At 45.3% G+C, this 25,804-nt stretch overlaps 1 protein-coding gene across 3 annotated transcripts in view; it reads right to left on the bottom strand.

Moving 5' to 3' along the window:
- PPP2R5D (protein phosphatase 2 regulatory subunit B'delta) overlaps positions 1-25,804 on the bottom strand; it is a 192,423-nt gene that overhangs the window by 39,336 nt on the left and 127,283 nt on the right. Inside the window, exons 14-15 of one of the 3 annotated variants that reach the window (XM_063444210.1) lie at positions 1,085-1,157; positions 703-819 (exon numbers count right to left, since the gene is read on the bottom strand). In XM_063444210.1, the coding sequence (XP_063300280.1) occupies positions 703-819; positions 1,085-1,157 (190 nt within the window). The remainder of the gene's footprint in view (positions 1-702; positions 820-1,084; positions 1,158-25,804) is intronic. The other 2 variants (XM_063444212.1, XM_063444211.1) reach the window with 2 other exon arrangements.

The raw sequence follows: 25,804 nt of genomic DNA, 5'->3' as shown, positions 1-25,804 counted from the left end.
CGCGGCCCGCAACGCTCCTCCCCCTCCTCCTCATAAAGAAGGAAGTCCCGCCGGTGTTTGGCCGCAAAGGTGCTGCGGCTGTGCGCAGCGTAATGATGGGGGGTGACACATGACACTGGAAGTCATGGCACCCCCCCTAGTCAGTGGCACCCGGGGCGGGCCGCCCCCCCCTTAGTACGCCACTGCCCGGTGGGCCAGTCCGGCCCTGGAGGACAGATGTTAGGATTGGTCCCAGGGTTGGAAAGATCAGAGGGCAGATGCTAGGAGAGATCCCAGGGTAGGAAAGATCAGAGGGCAGATGCTAGGAGAGATCCCAGGGTAGGAAAGGTCAGAGGGCAGATGCTAGGAGAGATCCCAGGGTAGGAAAGGTCAGAGGGCAGATGTTAGGAGAGATCCCAGGGTAGGGAAGGGAAAATGCTAGGGGAGGTCCCAGGGTAGAAAAGGTCAGAAGGCATATGTTAGGAGAGGTTCCAGGGTTAGACAGGGCAGATGTTAAGAGAGGTCCCAGGTTAGGAAAGGTCAGATGTTAGTAGAAGTCCCAGAGCAGGAAAGGTCAAAGGGAATTGTTAGGAGAGGTCACAGGGTAAGAAAAGGCAGAGGGCAGATGTTAGGAGAAGTCCTAGGGTAAGAAAGGTCAGAGGGCCTAAATGCAAGATGGTATTTGGAAGAATGTTGATGTACAGGGGAATAATCAGCTATCACCTGTACGGCCTGTGTCTCCATTGTCTTCTTCAGGATCTGAATGTCCTCAGCAGTTGGAGTGTCTGTCTCCATGGAGCAGATAAGATTAAGAGCAGGAGGAGCATTGTACATGGGGTACTATTTAAAAAGCAAGGAAGGAGAGAGAGAGAGAGAGAGAGAGAGAGAGAGAGAGAGAGAGAGAGAGAGAGAGAATTTCAGGATGATTGCGTAGAAAGAGAGAGAATTAAACATAACAGAAAAGAGATCATTGGTAAAATAATTTAAGGTGATAATAGAAACTGAAAAAGAGTTATAAAGAAAAGGCTCATAAATAAGACTAACATAGAAAAAGCAATACATTTGTTGCAGAGCTATATTTAATTACAGATTACAGAATACCCACCTGAGGGTTTTGTCTGGCCATTTCCTCAATACGATTCCACATTTCGGTTCGTTCTCTTCCCCGAACCTTCCCTCTGAAAAAAAGACAAAATTTGCCATGTTCTATGCACCAACACTTGCTAAGCATGGACATGGATACCCTGGAGAGACCAAAAAGTAAAACCCTAGCTGTGGAACTCCATGACACTGACACTGACAACAGTATGGCATGCTTGGTGACAGCTGCAGTTAGAGATCTAATGTTCTGGCCAACCTTGCCCAATACAATTGTAGCAGATGCTAGAAATACAGTGAATATTGTGAAAAAAAATGGTGCATTAAAGAGGATCCACCTCTCTTCTTCAAAATCCACAATAAATAAATAAATAAATACAATTATATAATATTTTATATATAAAAAAATAAATAAATATAACTACTCCTAGACTGAATTCTAATAAAATACATGGAGGCTCCTTTACCTGATACAAGTATAAACATTCACAAAAACCTGAAAAGGATTAATAAAAAAAAAAAAGTGCATAATCCATATGTAAATAAAATACACAAAATAACTAGTATACAAAAGCGTGTTTCCCCACCACTCAGAAAAGTATAAAACAAATAAACTATATTTGTAGTCAGGGCAATATTGCTGTGATGGTAAGGCAACATAATTCATAAACAACAAACATAGCTAAATAACACCAGCCGGTTGTGGTGTGCCGGAACCGACAATGCAGTAGGCCTGAATTAAAGAGGGCCTACCTTAGAGGGTGATGTGAATAAAGGGAGTGGTGACTTGCCAGACCAACAAAGGTAAAGTGGGAGAAGATAGGCAGCTCCAAGCCCCTCCCACAACTACAGACCCAGCCTTAAATGTGTAGTCGGGGTAATATTGCCGTGATGGTAAGGTAACATATAATTCGTAACCAACAAACAGTTAAATAACACCAGTTGGTTGCAGTGTGCCGACAATGCAGTAGGCCTGTAATAAAGAGGGCAACAAGAAGTGTACCATACAAAATGTATTCATATTACAATACATCAACTATTTGGACAAATCACGAAAAGCTTGCCATAACTCTTTATCTGGGTTTGGTATGTATAGAGTGCAAGCAGAAGATTTCCAGCGTCCCATAGCTTTGATTATATGAGCTGGAATGTGGTTGGAGGTAGCAGATGATGCTGCCCCAATGTGGAAAGAGTGTCCTGAGTAATGATTTGCATTTAGGCCAAGTCTAGTTAACAACAAACGGACATAGAGCATAAATTTAGCAGTAGTGAGAATGGAACCGTGTAGTTCTAATAGTGGTTGGTGTGGTTGTTTATGGAAAGTGTTGAAATAGGTGTCCAAAACCTTAACGGGGCACCATTTATTATAGGTAGGGAAAATAGGTATGTTGACCGTGTGTCCCATCTGGTTAGAGTGATGAAGTGACAGAACGTAATGGTCTAAGGATTTTTTGATATCGGCTATTTTAATGTAGTCTGTGGCCGTTACATTACTGGTGGTGAATTCCTTTGAGCGTAAAAATCCATAAAAGGCAAGATAGATGGCTGTTATAATGACCATATTGGTTATATGTTCGAATGGAGCTGTATTTAACAAGTCGGATAATGACAGGAATATTTTATTGTGGATGGGTAGTCTTTGAGGAGGTCGATGTATATCTATCTTTTGCATTCCCTTCAGTAAAGTCTTTATCTGGAATCATGAAAGGAACCCTATTTTATAAGGATGTTATATTAGCATGTGGTGTTGGATGCCTGTTGGATAAAGTTTGATCGTGTTAAAAGATAATTTTAAGTTAAGGCAAAAAGATGTAAACCCCAATAGTTTCCAAAGCAAACATGTCACGAACTTGAAATTCCGCTAAGAACTTATCATAGGTTTTCATAGAGTTAACCGAAAGTGCAAGGTGGGAAAGGTTACGTGCATGAATCAATAAGACATCTAATCCAGGAGCATGTCTTGGAATGACGAGGCAGGGGTAGCCAGTCGGAAAGCGGTGGGCAGAGTCTAGAGGAAGGAACAAGTGATCAGCTGATATATTTGTGACACCAGGAACGTGAATGCAGGTAATGAAAATTGGGCAAGTGGCCGCTACCCATGTGAGTTTCCTTAAAAACCTCATAATTACCAAAGATGATGACTGGCCTTTATTAACAATGTGACAAGTGAAAGATCTACCCTGGGGAATGATCCTCATGGCAAAATTAAGCGACCCAAGCAGATATTGATGTTCTTTCTAGTTGCAAGAACCTAGCTGTAAGTACAGCATAATATTCGCTAGCGTGCGCTCAATCTTATCTTGGGAAAATCTTGCTTGCATGTGAATCGAGTCTAGTTGAATTCCCAAGAAATGCATAACCGTGTCCAGACCTATGTTTTTTTTTATTTATTTTTTAAGGGAGACTGGTTTACTCAGGGACTCAAAAAGAGCCAACATGTGTTTAAGGCTGCTATGTTTCCAATCGTGAGAAAATCATCTAAATAGTGAATTACAGTTGGACATCTGCACACATTAAGTAGCAACCAACACAAGGTTTAAAGGACCACTCTAGTGCCAGGAAAGCATACTCGTTTTCCTGGCACTAGAGTGCCCTGAGGGTGCCCCCACCCTCAGGGACCCCCTCCCGCCCGGCTCTGGAAAGGGGAAAAGGGTTAAAACTTACCTTTTTCCAGCGCTGGGCGGGGAGCTCTCCTCCTCCTCTCCGCCTCTTCTCCTCCCCGTCGGCTGAATGCGCATGCGCAGCAAGAGCTGCGCGCGCATTCAGCCGGTCGCATAGGAAAGCATTCATAATGCTTTCCTATGGACGCTTGCGTGCTCTCACTGTGATTTTCACAGTGAGAATCACGCAAGCGCCTCTAGCGGCTGTCAGTGAGACAGCCACTAGAGGAAAAAGGGGAAGGCTTAACTAATTGATAAACATAGCAGTTTCTCTGAAACTGCTATGTTTATAAAAAAATTAGTTAACCCTAGCTGGACCTGGCACCCATACCACTTCATTAAGCTGAAGTGGTCTGGGTGCCTAGAGTGGTCCTTTAAGCGAAGATATCAAATATTTCGGGGCTGCTCTTGGAGGCAAACGTGAGCCGTGAGAAGAAATAATATAAACCGTGCAACTTAATGCCGAGCAGATGCCAAAATGAGGGGTGAATGGGGAGTAACTTGAAAGCTTTAACAATGTCAGTTTTACTGAGCCATGCTCCTGTCCCAGCAGCCAAAATGGCCCATATGGCATTGTCAATAGTGGCATATTGCAGGGAGAATTCGTCAGACGGTATGAGGGAATTGAGACTAGGGATAAGGAAGTGGTGGTGATGAGGGAATTGAGACTAGGGATAAGGAATGTGGTGCTGATAAATCGATGATCAGTCTGGGTTTATGTGAGGTTTTACCCGTCACGATCCTGTGATAAAGCGAAGGCAGAGAGGCCATTTATCCCCAGGGGGAGTATGTGTAGCTTGTGTTGGGAGCAACACAAAGCTAAGTTTAGTTATGGGCCCCTGGGGTGGAGCATTTGGAGAGCAGGGTGGGCCAATGCTCAACTCCACAGTTTAGTGGTTTTCTTGGGAGACATAGGCCAGGGTGTTTTGGACTGTCTCCAACACACTGCTCAGCTGCAGATAATCAGCTGTAGCAGTGGGAATAAACCCCTCCCTGCTAGGCAGGTAAAGGGGGATTTGCTGGCTTCCTCCCAGGAAGCAGGTAGGAGAGAGGCTGTTCTCTCCAGTGAGAGAGTCAAGGAGACTAGGCACTGGGAGTGCAGAAAGGAAGCAGTCAAGGCTGGCTTGGAGCACTGGGAGTGCAGAAGGAAGCAGTCAAGGCTGGCTTGGAGCACTGGGAGTGCAGAAGGAAGCAGTCAAGGCTGGCTTGGAGCACTGGGAGTGGAGAAAGGCTAGCTAGCAGAGTGTTGCTATCTAATAAGGTTGGTGCGATATGTTTTTGTTAGTTTAACCCTGATAGAGAGGGATATTAAAAGTGAGTCAGTGCTCAGACGTGCTAAGTTTTTGTTTAAAGGGGAAACCTGTTATATTTATGTTTTTAGTTGTGTTGCTGTGTGGACTTGCCAATAAAGTTGCCTGGATTATATGAAAACCAAAGGACTGTGCCTGTTGTTTACCCTAGAGGACCGTGCTATCTGCAAACAAGGATCACAACCCTAATAGGGTTAGTTCTCCATGAAGTGAAAGGTGGGGAAACAAATGGCCCAAGCAAAAAAATGTTCCAATTCAATGTTAATAAATCACTCACTAACTCTGGATCTGTCAATGCTGTTTGTAGATTATTGCATTCCAGTGTACCAGATGGCAAGTGTACGATACCTGTGTGAAACCCTTCAGACAACACTTCAGCGAGGAATTTAACCAAGTGTTGTGAGGGGTAGTGGTGTAATAGAACAGCAAATAATGTTACGTTGATGCAAGTGGGGTATGGTTTAGGAAACATTTTATTAGAGCACGTGGTTTTTGCGTGAGCCCGGAAACAGTGAGCACAAACGTGTAACAGCCTACAAGAACTAAAACCACAAGTGCCGGCTGTAGCAGGACCTGGGTAACCTGGCTGGCTATCCCCTTTTGTAATGATAGGTCAGACCCAATTCCCCAGTACCAGTTCCAGGATACAAAGTTTGACAATCTTTATTTGGGCACACCGCTTTTTATGCAGAAACCCCCACAGGGGGTCTCCATCCAACACAACACAGAACACATACAGGAGGGGGCTGGGGAATAGATAACCATCTCCTGCTCTGGGAGATACTAACTAGACACAGGGACACGCATGAATACATTTTACATTCAGGGGGTTACACTTTGGGGCTCGGCGCCCCGAGACAGGAAGGGGTTAAAGGGTTAACACTTACATAGCTAAATAGCCCCTGATCCCCTCTGGGACCCCTGCAAAAAGCAGGGCGATCGGATGTAGAGAGCTGGAGATATCAGCGTTGAAAGTCTGGGGCTCAAGGCTCTGTACATCCCCGAAAGTAGTTCCCTGGTGTTGCTTGGTTTAGTCCGGTGCATTCAAACTTCGCGCCTAAACCAAGCAACAGCCAATCAGCTGAAAGGGCGCGAACCAAATCGCGCCAATCCACGAGGAAGGAGTTTCGCCGTCCAATCCGAGGGAAGGGACGAGTAATTACATCTCCTTTTAGAGCGGGTAGGACGGTTCCTGACACAGGGACCGAAGACAGTGTACGCAGGCCGGTTCAGGAGACGAATGCTCCCCTTGGTTCGGCAATACGAAACGGTGGCCACCCAGGGGACGCACGTGCCTCTCGTTCCCTTGCGGTCTGCGTTTTTCACACCTCATTAGTGAGGTGTGAATGTTCTAATTGGAGGATCGGGGTGGTCTGGCATAGTTCGGGAGACGAATGCAATAAGAACAGGCGGCCACCCAGGGGAAACACGCGCCGCTCGTTTCCCTACGGTCTGCGGTTTTCCCACCTCGAACATTCTAAGTAAACGTTCTAAATGAAGTGCCGGGGTGGCCACGGGCGGCCAAAAGGTATATTAAAAGATTTTGTGGTGAACATTACAGAAAGGGGAATGTGAAAGAGGGGAAACACACTTTCTAGGAGGGTACATCCATACATATAAAACATGGCAATTCACAGTTTAGGCAGTCCCACTACACCGGCAGTGGTGTACCCTGGTTTTGTGCATGACAAAACTCAGGCGCCCCCCCTCCCCACCCTTCCTTCTAAATACACACACACACTCACTGGCAGACACACACACTCACTAACAGACACACACACACACTCACTAACAGACACACACACACACACACACTCACTAACAGACACACACACACACACACTCACTAACAGACACACACACACACTCACTAACAGACACACACACACACACACACTCACTAACAGACACACACACACACACACACACTCACTAACAGACACACACACACACACACACTCACTAACAGACACACACACACACTCACTAACAGACACACACACACACTCACTAACAGACATATACACACTTACTAACAGACACACACTCACTCACTAACAGACACACACTCACTCACTAACAGACACACACTCACTCACTAACAGACACACACTCACTCACTAACAGACACACACACACTCACTAACAGACACACACACACTCACTAACAGACACACACTCACTAACAGACACACACACTCACTAACAGACACACACACTCACTAACAGACACACACACTCACTAACAGACACACACACTCACTAACAGACACACACACTCACTAACAGACACACACACTCACTAACAGACACACACACTCACTAACAGACACACAGAGAGAGCTCAGGGGAAAGTGCTCCATCGCCAGCGCCGCCCGCCCGCCCGTATTGCCAGTTAGCTGCAAGGCTAACAAGACATTTGCCCTGGGCATTTGGGGGTGGCTTTTTTTGCCACCCCCTGGAAAATGCCTTGTTTGCCTCGCAGCTAATACGTCCCTGCACACCGGCATTAAAATTATTACATATTTGGGATTCGCCCAGGAAGACTATGTTCCTACCCAACTTATCCTTAAACTCTGGTACGTCTTGCGAGTTAGGGCCTGAGTGGCCCTGCTCAACTTCCGCTGAATTAGGGCATAGGTTGGTACTGTGTGCTGTGGATGCACAAACTGCACAAGCCGGAGTCCTGAGGCCTGCAAAATAAATCTGTGTCTAACTTACTCCAATTTATGCTGTAGTTAAACTGAGTCAGAGCTGCAGCCACCTTTGCAGAAAAGGAATGGTGATAGTCATAAAAGGCTGTACCGCCATATTTGTGCCCCAGATCTACCAGCTTGTGCATGTATATGTCCAACTCTGCTCTTTTCTCAGGATATACAGAGCAATACACATCCATATAAATCCCCAAACCAGGTATAGACCGTTTTTTGTTCAACCTAGGATCTCTTGCCCTCAGCACCACTGAAATGTTCCCATTTGCAAAGGTCCTGTTCTCAAGGACATCCTGGGAGGCAATGAGGAGCGAGACTAGTTTAACATCCTTGCCTTCCAGGATGTCCTTTTTGAGATTAGCCGAAACCATATGCGATGGATTGATATTCTCGGGGACCTTAAATGTGGCAAGAGAGTTACCGGGTGTGACAGCTGAGCCTGCCGAATCAGGAATAGCAAGCCCTGTAGGCATATTGGAGGAACAGACTGCTTCTAATTTATCCAGTCTATCACTTATGGTTCCAATAGAAGACATCAACGAGGTCATCATAGCATTGGGAGCCGGCATCTGAGTCGTCTGTGTTGGTATTGAGCAGTCTGAATAACTTCACTTTCCTGGCAGTAGCTGGGAAATGAGTACATCTTCTACGGAGCTCTGCTGTGAGGCGTGGAATAGTCCATGATCTAAGTGACAATGGACTAGTCACATCAGCTCCGTGGGCAGGGGTACATGACCTAGCAGGGGTGCTAGGAAAGGACAGTTCTTCTGGTACTTGAGACATACTAAAATATATATATATACTGTAATTACCATGAATGAGATAACATAGCCTAGTACAGACACACACACACACACTCCCTCCTCACTGGCTAGCTAGGTGCCAAGCAGCGAAAAATTATTCTACCACAAAGTAACAGGTGAGGCCCTGCTAGTTGCCAAGCGGCATGAGAGGCTCTAACTATGCATTGGCCCGAGGGGATTTGAGGCCACCGAACGGTGTGGCGGGGTGTTGGCCCCTCGGTAATAACTAAAGTATAAGATAGAATGGGAGTGACATGTGAGACCCTCTCTATGCAACCATGCAAGGCGAATAACTAGGCTTTGGGCCGATGAGCGTATACCTCTGAGTATGAGGATGGGTGTTGGCCTCGCAGGACCACTAGCCTATCGCTTAAGACCAGAAAACATAACCTGTTTGGACACCTAAATCCCTGATAGCCAGACTATCTGCTAACAGGAGTAAGGAAAAGGAATTGTAAATGCCTGAGATAGTTAGAATCAGTAATGATAATTATTTGCAGAATTAGGGTAAAGAGGTTGGCAGTAAATACGTGCTGCGACCTATAGATAAGATGCAATAAGTATCTGAGCATATTGATTTATACGTGAGTGTGGCCAGATCGTGGGCCCGAGTAATAATAAAAGAACCTACCCCAAAACCTAGATGCGAGGAGTGAAATGGGAAAAAGCTGACACAAATGGCAGAACCTTCGTAAATTCTACAGTCTGGACTGACAAAGGCACCTAAAGGAATTTGAGATGTTAAATGTAAAGTCAGAAGGGATTATTTAAATAAGCCAAACTTCAACCAAACTACCAACCTAAAAAGACAAGTTTATCAAAGCAGGAACAATCTTCCCTAACGCACCTGTGGGAAGAACATCACAATGACATTAAAGGTCAACTCAATGGCAGGGTGATATACCATAAATAACAAATCAAAAAATAGAAATAATCATATGCCATATATTTGTAAACCCGTAATATAATTTGTAACCAGTAGGGGGAACCGTGACGCAAAGTGACAGATATACATACAATTCGTCTTAATTCGTGTAAGAGAGGAATTAGTAACACCTGTCAATAGGGAAGAATCGTGCGAACAGTCTCTACCTTTACCTAGTTGTTTGCATGTTTCAAAATACAAATTATGAGAAGGTTTGTATGAATCATGGGGAACGATTAAGCATGCAAACGTAGTGAAAGGAGCCGAACAATGCTTGCATTCGTGCGGTTGAAAGAACCGAAAGCTCGTACCCATGGGAGCAAACCAATTTGTATGTGTGGTAATGCGAACAGTTCCGAAACGCCTATGAACTATACAAAATGAAAAAGAATTGGAATAGACCAAAACCGTGATGACGCTGAAGAGTGCGACTGCGGCCTGACAACGGGCCGGACCAAGACCAGTCTCCAAACAAGCCGGAGAGAAGTGGGCTTGAAGCGTTTGGTTGCTAGACCAACAACGGTAAAGTGGGAGAGGATTGGAAGTCCTTTTAAAGGGGATCCAAGCCCCTCCCACAACTACAGGCCCAGCCTTAAATATAAACAAAACCAAAGTGCAAAATAGTATTCTAATCCACATAGCTGTCACAGGAGTATCTAAACACCTACAATAGAAACAGAAAATAAACCCATAGTGTAATCTGTATAGCAAGAAAAAGACAGACTCAATGGTAAGACAACACGAGCCATGTGAATCCTTTCGCCAAAATTTGCACCCCTGGGCCTTTTATACCAAGCTCTGTATAAAAGGCCCAGGGGTGCAAATTTTGGCGAAAGGATTCACTTGTAGAGTTGAATACAGGACATCAAAAATTTATTTAAAAAAAAATATTTATTGTAAATCCAAAATGTATGTATAAAAACAGGATGAAGATACACTGGGTACTTAAAAAGAATGGAAGTGGAAATATATACATAATTTAAAAAGCCATTTACAGCCCCTTATCAAACTGCAATAATCACAGACTGTGGCTACACATTAACCCCTTATCAAACTGCACTAATCACAGGCTGTGGCTGCACATTAACCCCTTATCAAACTGCACTAATCACAGACTGTGGCTGCACATTAACCCCTTATCAAACTGCACTAATCACAGGCTGTGGCTGCACATTAACCCCTTATCAAACTGCACTAATCACAGACTGTGGCTGCACATTAACCCCTTATCAAACTGCACTAATCACAGGCTGTGGCTGTACATTAACCCCTTATCAAACTGCACTAATCACAGACTGTGGCTACACATTAACCCCTTATCAAACTGCACTAATCACAGACTGTGGCTACACATTAACCCCTTATCAAACTGCACTAATCACAGACTGTGGCTACACATTAACCCCTTATCAAACTGCACTAATCACAGACTGTGGCTGCACCCTAACCACTTATCAAACTGCACTAATCACAGACTGTGGCTGCACATTAACCCCTTATCAAACTGCACTAATCACAGACTGTGGCTGCACATTAACCCCTTATCAAACTGCACTAATCAGAGACTGTGGCTGCACATTAACCCCTTATCAAACTGCACTAATCAGAGACTGTGGCTGCACCCTAACCCCTTATCAAACTGCACTAATCACAGACTGTGGCTGCACACTAACCCCTTATCAAACTGCACTAATCACAGACTGTGGCTGCACCCTAACCCCTTATCACCTGCACTAATCACAGACTGTGGCTGCACATTAACCCCTTATCAAACTGCACTAATCACAGACTGTGGCTGCACCCTAACCCCTTATCACCTGCACTAATCACAGACTGTGGCTGCACATTAACCCCTTATCAAACTGCACTAATCACAGACTGTGGCTGCACCCTAACCCCTTATCAAACTGCACTAATCACAGACTGTGGCTGCACCCTAACCCCTTATCAAACTGCACTAATCACAGACTGTGGCTGCACATTAACCCCTTATCAAACTGCACTAATCACAGACTGTGGCTGCACCCTAACCCCTTATCAAACTGCACTAATCACAGACTGTGGCTGCACATTAACCCCTTATCAAACTGCACTAATCACAGACTGTGGCTGCACATTAACCCCTTATCAAACTGCACTAATCACAGACTGTGGCTGCACATTAACCCCTTATCAAACTGCACTAATCACAGACTGTGGCTGCACATTAACCCCTTATCAAACTGCACTAATCACAGACTGTGGCTGCACACTAACCCCTTATCAAACTGCACTAATCACAGACTGTGGCTGCACATTAACCCCTTATCACCTGCACTAATCACAGACTGTGGCTGCACATTAACCCCTTATCAAACTGCACTAATCACAGACTGTGGCTGCACATTAACCCCTTATCACCTGCACTAATCACAGACTGTGGCTGCACATTAACCCCTTATCAAACTGCACTAATCACAGACTGTGGCTGCACATTAACCCCTTATCAAACTGCACTAATCACAGACTGTGGCTGCACATTAACCCCTTATCACCTGCACTAATCACAGACTGTGGCTGCACATTAACCCCTTATCAAACTGCACTAATCACAGACTGTGGCTGCACATTAACCCCTTATCAAACTGCACTAATCACAGACTGTGGCTGCACATTAACCCCTTATCAAACTGCACTAATCACAGACTGTGGCTGCACATTAACCCCTTATCAAACTGCACTAATCACAGACTGTGGCCGCACCCTAACCCCTTATCAAACTGCACTAATCACAGACTGTGGCTGCACATTAACCCCTTATCAAACTGCACTAATCACAGACTGTGGCTGCACCCTAACCCCTTATCAAACTGCACTAATCACAGACTGTGGCTGCACATTAACCCCTTATCAAACTGCACTAATCACAGACTGTGGCTGCACATTAACCCCTTATCAAACTGCACTAATCACAGACTGTGGCTGCACATTAACCCCTTATCAAACTGCACTAATCACAGACTGTGGCTGCACATTAACCCCTTATCAAACTGCACTAATCACAGACTGTGGCTGCACACTAACCCCTTATCAAACTGCACTAATCACAGACTGTGGCTGCACATTAACCCCTTATCACCTGCACTAATCACAGACTGTGGCTGCACATTAACCCCATATCAAACTGCACTAATCACAGACTGTGGCTGCACATTAACCCCTTATCAAACTGCACTAATCACAGGCTGTGGCTGTACATTAACCCCTTATCAAACTGCACTAATCACAGACTGTGGCTACACATTAACCCCTTATCAAACTGCAATAATCACAGACTGTGGCTGCACCCTAACCCCTTATCAAACTGCACTAATCACAGACTGTGGCTGCACACTAACCCCTTATCAAACTGCACTAATCACAGACTGTGGCTGCACCCTAACCCCTTATCACCTGCACTAATCACAGACTGTGGCTGCACATTAACCCCTTATCAAACTGCACTAATCACAGACTGTGGCTGCACCCTAACCCCTTATCAAACTGCACTAATCACAGACTGTGGCTGCACATTAACCCCTTATCAAACTGCACTAATCACAGACTGTGGCTGCACCCTAACCCCTTATCAAACTGCACTAATCACAGACTGTGGCTGCACATTAACCCCTTATCAAACTGCACTAATCACAGACTGTGGCTGCACATTAACCCCTTATCAAACTGCACTAATCACAGACTGTGGCTGCACATTAACCCCTTATCAAACTGCACTAATCACAGACTGTGGCTGCACATTAACCCCTTATCAAACTGCACTAATCACAGACTGTGGCTGCACACTAACCCCTTATCAAACTGCACTAATCACAGACTGTGGCTGCACATTAACCCCTTATCACCTGCACTAATCACAGACTGTGGCTGCACATTAACCCCTTATCAAACTGCACTAATCACAGACTGTGGCTGCACATTAACCCCTTATCAAACTGCACTAATCACAGACTGTGGCTGCACATTAACCCCTTATCACCTGCACTAATCACAGACTGTGGCTGCACATTAACCCCTTATCAAACTGCACTAATCACAGGCTGTGGCTGCACATTAACCCCTTATCAAACTGCACTAATCACAGACTGTGGCTACACATTAACCCCTTATCAAACTGCACTAATCACAGACTGTGGCTGCACATTAACCCCTTATCAAACTGCACTAATCACAGGCTGTGGCTGTACATTAACCCCTTATCAAACTGCACTAATCACAGACTGTGGCTACACATTAACCCCTTATCAAACTGCACTAATCACAGACTGTGGCTACACATTAACCCCTTATCAAACTGCACTAATCACAGACTGTGGCTACACATTAACCCCTTATCAAACTGCACTAATCACAGACTGTGGCTGCACCCTAACCCCTTATCAAACTGCACTAATCACAGACTGTGGCTGCACACTAACCCCTTATCAAACTGCACTAATCACAGACTGTGGCTGCACCCTAACCCCTTATCACCTGCACTAATCACAGACTGTGGCTGCACATTAACCCCTTATCAAACTGCACTAATCACAGACTGTGGCTGCACCCTAACCCCTTATCAAACTGCACTAATCACAGACTGTGGCTGCACATTAACCCCTTATCAAACTGCACTAATCACAGACTGTGGCTGCACATTAACCCCTTATCAAACTGCACTAATCACAGACTGTGGCTGCACATTAACCCCTTATCAAACTGCACTAATCACAGACTGTGGCTGCACACTAACCCCTTATCAAACTGCACTAATCACAGACTGTGGCTGCACATTAACCCCTTATCACCTGCACTAATCACAGACTGTGGCTGCACATTAACCCCTTATCAAACTGCACTAATCACAGACTGTGGCTGCACATTAACCCCTTATCAAACTGCACTAATCACAGACTGTGGCTGCACATTAACCCCTTATCACCTGCACTAATCACAGACTGTGGCTGCACATTAACCCCTTATACAACTGCACTAATCACAGACTGTGGCTGCACCCTAACCCCTTATCACCTGCACTAATCACAGACTGTGGCTGCACATTAACCCCTTATCAAACTGCACTAATCACAGACTGTGGCTGCACCCTAACCCCTTATCAAACTGCACTAATCACAGACTGTGGCTGCACATTAACCCCTTATCAAACTGCACTAATCACAGACTGTGGCTGCACATTAACCCATTATCAAACTGCACTAATCACAGACTGTGGCTGCACATTAACCCCTTATCAAACTGCACTAATCACAGACTGTGGCTGCACATTAACCCCTTATCAAACTGCACTAATCACAGACTGTGGCTGCACATTAACCCCTTATCAAACTGCACTAATCACAGACTGTGGCTGCACCCTAACCCCTTATCAAACTGCACTAATCACAGACTGTGGCTGCACCCTAACCCCTTATCAAACTGCACTAATCACAGACTGTGGCTGCACATTAACCCCTTATCAAACTGCACTAATCACAGACTGTGGCTGCACATTAACCCATTATCAAACTGCACTAATCACAGACTGTGGCTGCACATTAACCCCTTATCAAACTGCACTAATCACAGACTGTGGCTGCACACTAACCCCTTATCAAACTGCACTAATCACAGACTGTGGCTGCACATTAACCCCTTATCAAACTGCACTAATCACAGACTGTGGCTGCACCCTAACCCCTTATCAAACTGCACTAATCACAGACTGTGGCTGCACATTAACCCCTTATCAAACTGCACTAATCACAGACTGTGGCTGCACATTAACCCCTTATCAAACTGCACTAATCACAGACTGTGGCTGCACATTAACCCCTTATCAAACTGCACTAATCACAGACTGTGGCTGCACATTAACCCCTTATCAAACTGCACTAATCACAGACTGTGGCTGCACATTAACCCCTTATCAAACTGCACTAATCACAGACTGTGGCTGCACATTAACCCCTTATCAAACTGCACTAATCACAGACTGTGGCTGCACATTAACCCCTTATCAAACTGCACTAATCACAGACTGTGGCTGCACCCTAACCCCTTATCAAACTGCACTAATCACAGACTGTGGCTGCACCCTAACCCCTTATCAAATTGCACTAATCACAGACTGTGGCTGCACATTAACCACTTATCACCTGCACTAATCACAGACTGTGGCTGCACATTAACCCCTTATCACCTGCACTAATCACAGACTGTGGCTGCACATTAACCCCTTATCAAACTGCACTAATCACAGACTGTGGCTGCACATTAACCCCTTATCAAACTGCACTAATCACAGACTGTGGCTGCACATTAACCCCTTATCAAACTGCACTAATCACAGACTGTGGCTGCACATTAACCCCTTATCAAACTGCACTAATCACAGACTGTGGCTGCACATTAACCCCTTATCAAACTGCACTAATCAAAGACTGTGGCTGCACTCTAACCCCTTATCAAACTGCACTAATCACAGACTGTGGCTGCACATTAACCCCTTATCAAACTGCACTAATCACAGACTGTGGCTGCACCCTAACCCCTTATCAAACTGCACTAATCACAGACTGTGGCTGCACATTAACCCCTTATCAAACTGCACTAATCACAGACTGTGGCTGCACCCTAACCCCTTATCACCTGCACTAATCACAGACTGTGGCTGCACATTAACCCCTTATCACCTGCACTAATCACAGACTGTGGCTGCACATTAACCCCTTATCAAACTGCACTAATCGCAGACTGTGGCTGCACACTAACCCCTTATCAAACTGCACTAATCACAGACTGTGGCTGCACATTAACCCCTTATCAAACTGCACTAATCACAGACTGTGGCTGCACATTAACCCCTTATCAAACTGCACTAATCACAGACTGTGGCTGCACCCTAACCCCTTATCAAACTGCACTAATCACACACTGTGGCTGCACATTAACCCCTTATCAAACTGCACTAATCACAGACTGTGGCAGCACATTAACCCCTTATCAAACTGCACTAATCACAGACTGTGGCTGCACACTAACCCCTTATCAAACTGCACTAATCACAGACTGTGGCTGCACATTAACCCCTTATCAAACTGCACTAATCACAGACTGTGGCTGCACCCTAACCCCTTATCACCTGCACTAATCACAGACTGTGGCTGCACATTAACCCCTTATCACCTGCACTAATCACAGACTGTGGCTGCACCCTAACCCCTTATCAAACTGCACTAATCACAGACTGTGGCTGCACATTAACCCCTTATCAAACTGCACTAATAACAGACTGTGGCTGCACCCTAACCCCTTATCAAACTGCACTAATCACAGACTGTGGCTGCACATTAACCCCTTATCAAACTGCACTAATCACAGACTGTGGCTGCACATTAACCCCTTATCAAACTGCACTAATCACAGACTGTGGCTGCACATTAACCCCTTATCAAACTGCACTAATCACAGACTGTGGCTGCACATTAACCCCTTATCAAACTGCACTAATCACAGACTGTGGCTGCACCCTAACCCCTTATCAAATTGCACTAATCACAGACTGTGGCTGCACATTAACCCCTTATCAAACTGCACTAATCACAGACTGTGGCTGCACATTAACCACTTATCACCTGCACTAATCACAGACTGTGGCTGCACATTAACCCCTTATCAAACTGCACTAATCACAGACTGTGGCTGCACATTAACCCCTTATCAAACTGCACTAATCACAGACTGTGGCTGCACATTAACCCCTTATCAAACTGCACTAATCACAGACTGTAGCTGCACCCTAACCCCTTATCAAACTGCACTAATCACAGACTGTGGCTGCACATTAACCCCTTATCAAACTGCACTAATCACAGACTGTGGCTGCACACTAACCCCTTATAAAACTGCACTAATCACAGACTGTGGCTGCACATTAACCCCTTATCAAACTGCACTAATCACAGACTGTAGCTGCACATTAACCCCTTATCAAACTGCACTAATCGCAGACAGTGGCTGCACACTAACCCCTTATAAAACTGCACTAATCACAGACTGTGGCTGCACATTAACCCCTTATCAAACTGCACTAATCACAGACTGTGGCTGCACACTAACCCCTTATCAAACTGCACTAATCACAGACTGTGGCTGCACACTAACCCCTTATCAAACTGCACTAATCACAGACTGTGGCTGCACATTAACCCCTTATCACCTGCACTAATCACAGACTGTGGCTGCACATTAACCCCTTATCACCTGCACTAATCACAGACTGTGGCTGCACATTAACCCCTTATCAAACTGCACTAATCACAGACTGTGGCTGCACATTAAACCCTTATCAAACTGCACTAATCACAGACTGTGGCTGCACATTAACCCCTTATCAAACTGCACTAATCACAGACTGTGGCTGCACATTAACCCCTTATCAAACTGCACTAATCACAGACTGTGGCTGCACATTAACCCCTTACCAAACTGCACTAATCACAGACTGTGGCTGCACATTAACCCCTTATAAAACTGCACTAATCACAGACTGTGGCAGCACATTAACCCCTTATCAAACTGCACTAATCACAGACTGTGGATGCACATTAACCCCTTATCAGACTGCACTAATCACAGACTGTGGCTGCACATTAACCCCTTATCAGACTGCACTAATCACAGACTGTGGCTGCACATTAACCCCTTATCAAACTGCACTAATCACAGGCTGTGGCTGCATATTAACCCCTTATCAAACTGCACTAATCACAGACTGTGGCTGCACATTAACCCCTTATCAAACTGCACTAATCACAGACTGTGGCAGCACATTAACCCCTTATCAAACTGCACTAATCACAGACTGTGGCTACACATTAACCCCTTATAAAACTGCACTAATCACAGAATGTGGCTGCACATTAACCCCTTATCAAACTGCACTAATCACAGACTGTGGCTGCACATTAACCCCTTATCAAACTGCACTAATCACAGACTGTGGCTGCACCCTAACCCCTTATCAAACTGCACTAATCACAGACTGTGGCTGCACCTAACCCCTTATCACCTGCACTAATCACAGACTGTGGCTGCACATTAACCCCTTATCAAACTGCACTAATCACAGACTGTGGCTGCACCCTAACCCCTTATCAAACTGCACTAATCACAGACTGTGGCTGCACATTAACCCCTTATCAAACTGCACTAATCACAGACTGTGGCAGCACATTAACCCCTTATCAAACTGCACTAATCACAGACTGTGGCTACACATTAACCCCTTATCAAACTGCACTAATCACAGAATGTGGCTGCACATTAACCCCTTATCAAACTGCACTAATCACAGACTGTGGCTGCACATTAACCCCTTATCAAACTGCACTAATCACAGACTGTGGCTGCACATTAACCCCTTATCAAACTGCACTAATCACAGACTGTAGCTGCACCCTAACCCCTTATCAAACTGCACTAATCACAGACTGTGGCTGCACATTAACCCCTTATCAAACTGCACTAATCACAGACTGTGGCTGCACCCTAACCCCTTATCAAACTGCACTAATCACAGACTGTGGCTGCACATTAACCCCTTATCAAACTGCACTAATCGCAGACAGTGGCTGCACATTAACCCCTTATCAAACTGCACTAATCACAGACTGTGGCTGCACATTAACCCCTTATCAAACTGCACTAATCATAGACTGTGGCTACACATTAACCCCTTATCAAACTGCACTAATCACAGACTGTGGCAGCACATTAACCCCTTATCAAACTGCACTAATCACAGACTGTGGCTGCACATTAACCCCTTATCAGACTGCACTAATCACAGACTGTGGCTGCACATTAACCCCTTATCAGACTGCACTAATCACAGACTGTGGCTGCACATTAACCCCTTATCAAACTGCACTAATCACAGGCTGTGGCTGCATATTAACCCCTTATCAAACTGCACTAATCACAGACTGTGGCTGCACATTAACCCCTTATCAAACTGCACTAATCACAGACTGTGGCAGCACATTAACCCCTTATCAAACTGCACTAATCACAGACTGTGGCTGCACCCTAACCCCTTATCAAACTGCACTAATCACAGACTGGGGCTGCACCTAACCCCTTATCACCTGCACTAATCACAGACTGTGGCTGCACATTAACCCCTTATCAAACTGCACTAATCACAGACTGTGGCTGCACCCTAACCCCTTATCAAACTGCACTAATCACAGACTGTGGCAGCACATTAACCCCTTATCAAACTGCACTAATCACAGACTGTGGCTACACATTAACCCCTTATCAAACTGCACTAATCACAGAATGTGGCTGCACATTAACCCCTTATCAAACTGCACTAATCACAGACTGTGGCTGCACACTAACCCCTTATCAAACTGCACTAATCACAGACTATGGCTGCACATTAACCCCTTATCACCTGCACTAATCACAGACTGTGGCTGCACATTAACCCCTTATCAAACTGCACTAATCACAGACTGTGGCTGCACATTAAACCCTTATCAAACTGCACTAATCACAGACTGTGGCTGCACATTAACCCCTTATCAAACTGCACTAATCACAGACTGTGGCTGCACATTAACCCCTTATCAAACTGCACTAATCACAGACTGTGGCTGCACATTAACCCCTTATCAAACTGCACTAATCACAGACTGTGGCTGCACATTAACCCCTTATCAAACTGCACTAATCACAGACTGTGGCAGCACATTAACCCCTTATCAAACTGCACTAATCACAGACTGTGGATGCACATTAACCCCTTATCAGACTGCACTAATCACAGACTGTGGCTGCACATTAACCCCTTATCAGACTGCACTAATCACAGACTGTGGCTGCACATTAACCCCTTATCAGACTGCACTAATCACAGACTGTGGCTGCACATTAACCCCTTATCAGACTGCACTAATCACAGGCTGTGGCTGCATATTAACCCCTTATCAAACTGCACTAATCACAGACTGTGGCTACACATTAACCCCTTATCAAACTGCACTAATCACAGAATGTGGCTGCACATTAACCCCTTATCAAACTGCACTAACCACAGACTGTGGCTGCACATTAACCCCTTATCAAACTGCACTAATCACAGACTGTGGCTGCACCCTAACCCCTTATCAAACTGCACTAATCACAGACTGTGGCTGCACCTAACCCCTTATCACCTGCACTAATCACAGACTGTGGCTGCACATTAACCCCTTATCAAACTGCACTAATCACAGACTGTGGCTGCACATTAACCCCTTATCAAACTGCACTAATCACAGACTGTGGCTGCACATTAACCCATCAAACTGCACTAATCACAGACTGTGGCTGCACATTAACCCCTTATCAAACTGCACTAATCACAGACTGTGGCTGCACCCTAACCCCTTATCACCTGCACTAATCACAGACTGTGGCTGCACATTAACCCCTTATCAAACTGCACTAATCACAGACTGTGGCTGCACATTAACCCATCAAACTGCACTAATCACAGACTGTGGCTACACATTAACCCCTTATCAAACTGCACTAATCACAGACTGTGGCTGCACATTAACCCCTTATCAAACTGCACTAATCACAGACTGTGGCTGCACATTAACCCCTTATCAAACTGCACTAATCACAGACTGTGGCTGCACCCTAACCCCTTATCACCTGCACTAATCACAGACTGTGGCTGCACATTAACCCCTTATCAAACTGCACTAATCACAGACTGTGGCTGCACCCTAACCCCTTATCACCTGCACTAATCACAGACTGTGGCTGCACCCTAACCCCTTATCAAACTGCACTAATCACAGACTGTGGCTGCACATTAACCCCTTATCAAACTGCACTAATCACAGACAGTGGCTGCACATTAACCCCTTATCAAACTGCACTAATCACAGACTGTGGCTGCACCCTAACCCCTTATCAAACTGCACTAATCACAGACTGTGGCTGCACATTAACCCCTTATCAAACTGCACTAATCACAGACTGTGGCTGCACCCTAACCCCTTATCACCTGCACTAATCACAGACTGTGGCTGCACCCTAACCCCTTATCAAACTGCACTAATCACAGACTGTGGCTGCACATTAACCCCTTATCAAACTGCACTAATCACAGACAGTGGCTGCACATTAACCCCTTATCAAACTGCACTAATCACAGACTGTGGCTGCACCCTAACCCCTTATCAAACTGCACTAATCACAGACTGTGGCTGCACATTAACCCCTTATCAAACTGCACTAATCACAGACTGTGGCTACACATTAACCCCTTATCAAACTGCACTAATCACAGAATGTGGCTGCACATTAACCCCTTATCAAACTGCACTAATCACAGACTGTGGCTGCACATTAACCCCTTATCAAACTGCACTAATCACAGACTGTGGCTGCACCCTAACCCCTTATCAAACTGCACTAATCACAGACTGTGGCTGCACCTAACCCCTTATCACCTGCACTAATCACAGACTGTGGCTGCACATTAACCCCTTATCAAACTGCACTAATCACAGACTGTGGCTGCACCCTAACCCCTTATCAAACTGCACTAATCACAGACTGTGGCTGCACATTAACCCCTTATCAAACTGCACTAATCACAGACTGTGGCAGCACATTAACCCCTTATCAAACTGCACTAATCACAGACTGTGGCTGCACATTAACCCCTTATCAAACTGCACTAATCACAGACTGTGGCTGCACATTAACCCCTTATCAGACTGCACTAATCACAGACTGTAGCTGCACCCTAACCCCTTATCAAACTGCACTAATCACAGACTGTGGCTGCACATTAACCCCTTATCAAACTGCACTAATCACAGACTGTGGCTGCACCCTAACCCCTTATCAAACTGCACTAATCACAGACTGTGGCTGCACATTAACCCCTTATCAAACTGCACTAATCGCAGACAGTGGCTGCACATTAACCCCTTATCAAACTGCACTAATCACAGACTGTGGCTGCACATTAACCCCTTATCAAACTGCACTAATCACAGACTGTGGCTGCACATTAACCCCTTATCAAACTGCACTAATCATAGACTGTGGCTACACATTAACCCCTTATCAAACTGCACTAATCACAGACTGTGGCTGCACATTAACCCCTTATCAAACTGCACTAATCACAGACTGTGGCAGCACATTAACCCCTTATCAAACTGCACTAATCACAGACTGTGGCTGCACATTAACCCCTTATCAGACTGCACTAATCACAGACTGTGGCTGCACATTAACCCCTTATCAAACTGCACTAATCACAGGCTGTGGCAGCACATTAACCCCTTATCAAACTGCACTAATCACAGACTGTGGCTGCACATTAACCCCTTATCAAACTGCACTAATCACAGGCTGTGGCTGCATATTAACCCCTTATCAAACTGCACTAATCACAGACTGTGGCTGCACATTAACCCCTTATCAAACTGCACTAATCACAGACTGTGGCAGCACATTAACCCCTTATCAAACTGCACTAATCACAGACTGTGGCTGCACATTAACCCCTTATCAAACTGCACTAATCACAGACTGTGGCTGCACCCTAACCCCTTATCAAACTGCACTAATCACAGACTGTGGCAGCACATTAACCCCTTATCAAACTGCACTAATCACAGACTGTGGCTACACATTAACCCCTTATCAAACTGCACTAATCACAGAATGTGGCTGCACATTAACCCCTTATCAAACTGCACTAATCACAGACTGTGGCTGCACATTAACCCCTTATCAAACTGCACTAATCACAGACTGTGGCTGCACATTAACCCCTTATCAAACTGCACTAATCACAGACTGTAGCTGCACCCTAACCCCTTATCAAACTGCACTAATCACAGACTGTGGCTGCACATTAACCCCTTATCAAACTGCACTAATCACAGACTGTGGCTGCACCCTAACCCCTTATCAAACTGCACTAATCACAGACTGTGGCTGCACATTAACCCCTTATCAAACTGCACTAATCACAGACTGTGGCTGCACACTAACCCCTTATCAAACTGCACTAATCACAGACTATGGCTGCACATTAACCCCTTATCACCTGCACTAATCACAGACTGTGGCTGCACATTAACCCCTTATCAAACTGCACTAATCACAGACTGTGGCTGCACATTAAACCCTTATCAAACTGCACTAATCACAGACTGTGGCTGCACATTAACCCCTTATCAAACTGCACTAATCACAGACTGTGGCTGCACATTAACCCCTTATCAAACTGCACTAATCACAGACTGTGGCTGCACATTAACCCCTTATCAAACTGCACTAATCACAGACTGTGGCTGCACATTAACCCCTTATCAAACTGCACTAATCACAGACTGTGGCAGCACATTAACCCCTTATCAAACTGCACTAATCACAGACTGTGGATGCACATTAACCCCTTATCAGACTGCACTAATCACAGACTGTGGCTGCACATTAACCCCTTATCACCTGCACTAATCACAGACTGTGGCTGCACATTAACCCCTTATCAAACTGCACTAATCACAGACTGTGGCTGCACATTAACCCATCAAACTGCACTAATCACAGACTGTGGCTGCACATTAACCCCTTATCAAACTGCACTAATCACAGACTGTGGCTGCACCCTAACCCCTTATCACCTGCACTAATCACAGACTGTGGCTGCACATTAACCCCTTATCAAACTGCACTAATCACAGGCTGTGGCTGCATATTAACCCCTTATCAAACTGCACTAATCACAGACTGTGGCTGCACATTAACCCCTTATCAAACTGCACTAATCACAGACTGTGGCTACACATTAACCCCTTATCAAACTGCACTAATCACAGAATGTGGCTGCACATTAACCCCTTATCAAACTGCACTAACCACAGACTGTGGCTGCACATTAACCCCTTATCAAACTGCACTAATCACAGACTGTGGCTGCACCCTAACCCCTTATCAAACTGCACTAATCACAGACTGTGGCTGCACCTAACCCCTTATCAAACTGCACTAATCACAGACTGTGGCTGCACATTAACCCCTTATCAAACTGCACTAATCACAGACTGTGGCTGCACATTAACCCATCAAACTGCACTAATCACAGACTGTGGCTGCACATTAACCCCTTATCAAACTGCACTAATCACAGACTGTGGCTGCACCCTAACCCCTTATCACCTGCACTAATCACAGACTGTGGCTGCACATTAACCCCTTATCAAACTGCACTAATCACAGACTGTGGCTGCACATTAACCCATCAAACTGCACTAATCACAGACTGTGGCTACACATTAACCCCTTATCAAACTGCACTAATCACAGACTGTGGCTGCACATTAACCCCTTATCAAACTGCACTAATCACAGACTGTGGCTGCACATTAACCCCTTATCAAACTGCACTAATCACAGACTGTGGCTGCACCCTAACCCCTTATCACCTGCACTAATCACAGACTGTGGCTGCACATTAACCCCTTATCAAACTGCACTAATCACAGACTGTGGCTGCACCCTAACCCCTTATCACCTGCACTAATCACAGACTGTGGCTGCACCCTAACCCCTTATCAAACTGCACTAATCACAGACTGTGGCTGCACATTAACCCCTTATCAAACTGCACTAATCACAGACAGTGGCTGCACATTAACCCCTTATCAAACTGCACTAATCACAGACTGTGGCTGCACCCTAACCCCTTATCAAACTGCACTAATCACAGACTGTGGCTGCACATTAACCCCTTATCAAACTGCACTAATCACAGACTGTGGCTGCACCCTAACCCCTTATCACCTGCACTAATCACAGACTGTGGCTGCACCCTAACCCCTTATCAAACTGCACTAATCACAGACTGTGGCTGCACATTAACCCCTTATCAAACTGCACTAATCACAGACAGTGGCTGCACATTAACCCCTTATCAAACTGCACTAATCACAGACTGTGGCTGCACCCTAACCCCTTATCAAACTGCACTAATCACAGACTGTGGCTGCACATTAACCCCTTATCAAACTGCACTAATCACAGACTGTGGCAGCACATTAACCCCTTATCAAACTGCACTAATCACAGACTGTGGCTACACATTAACCCCTTATCAAACTGCACTAATCACAGAATGTGGCTGCACATTAACCCCTTATCAAACTGCACTAATCACAGACTGTGGCTGCACATTAACCCCTTATCAAACTGCACTAATCACAGACTGTGG

This window comes from Pelobates fuscus, chromosome 2 (assembly GCF_036172605.1).
Source record: "Pelobates fuscus isolate aPelFus1 chromosome 2, aPelFus1.pri, whole genome shotgun sequence".
Classification (NCBI taxonomy): Eukaryota; Metazoa; Chordata; class Amphibia; order Anura; family Pelobatidae; genus Pelobates; species Pelobates fuscus.
This window is presented reverse-complemented; position numbering and strand designations above follow the sequence as displayed.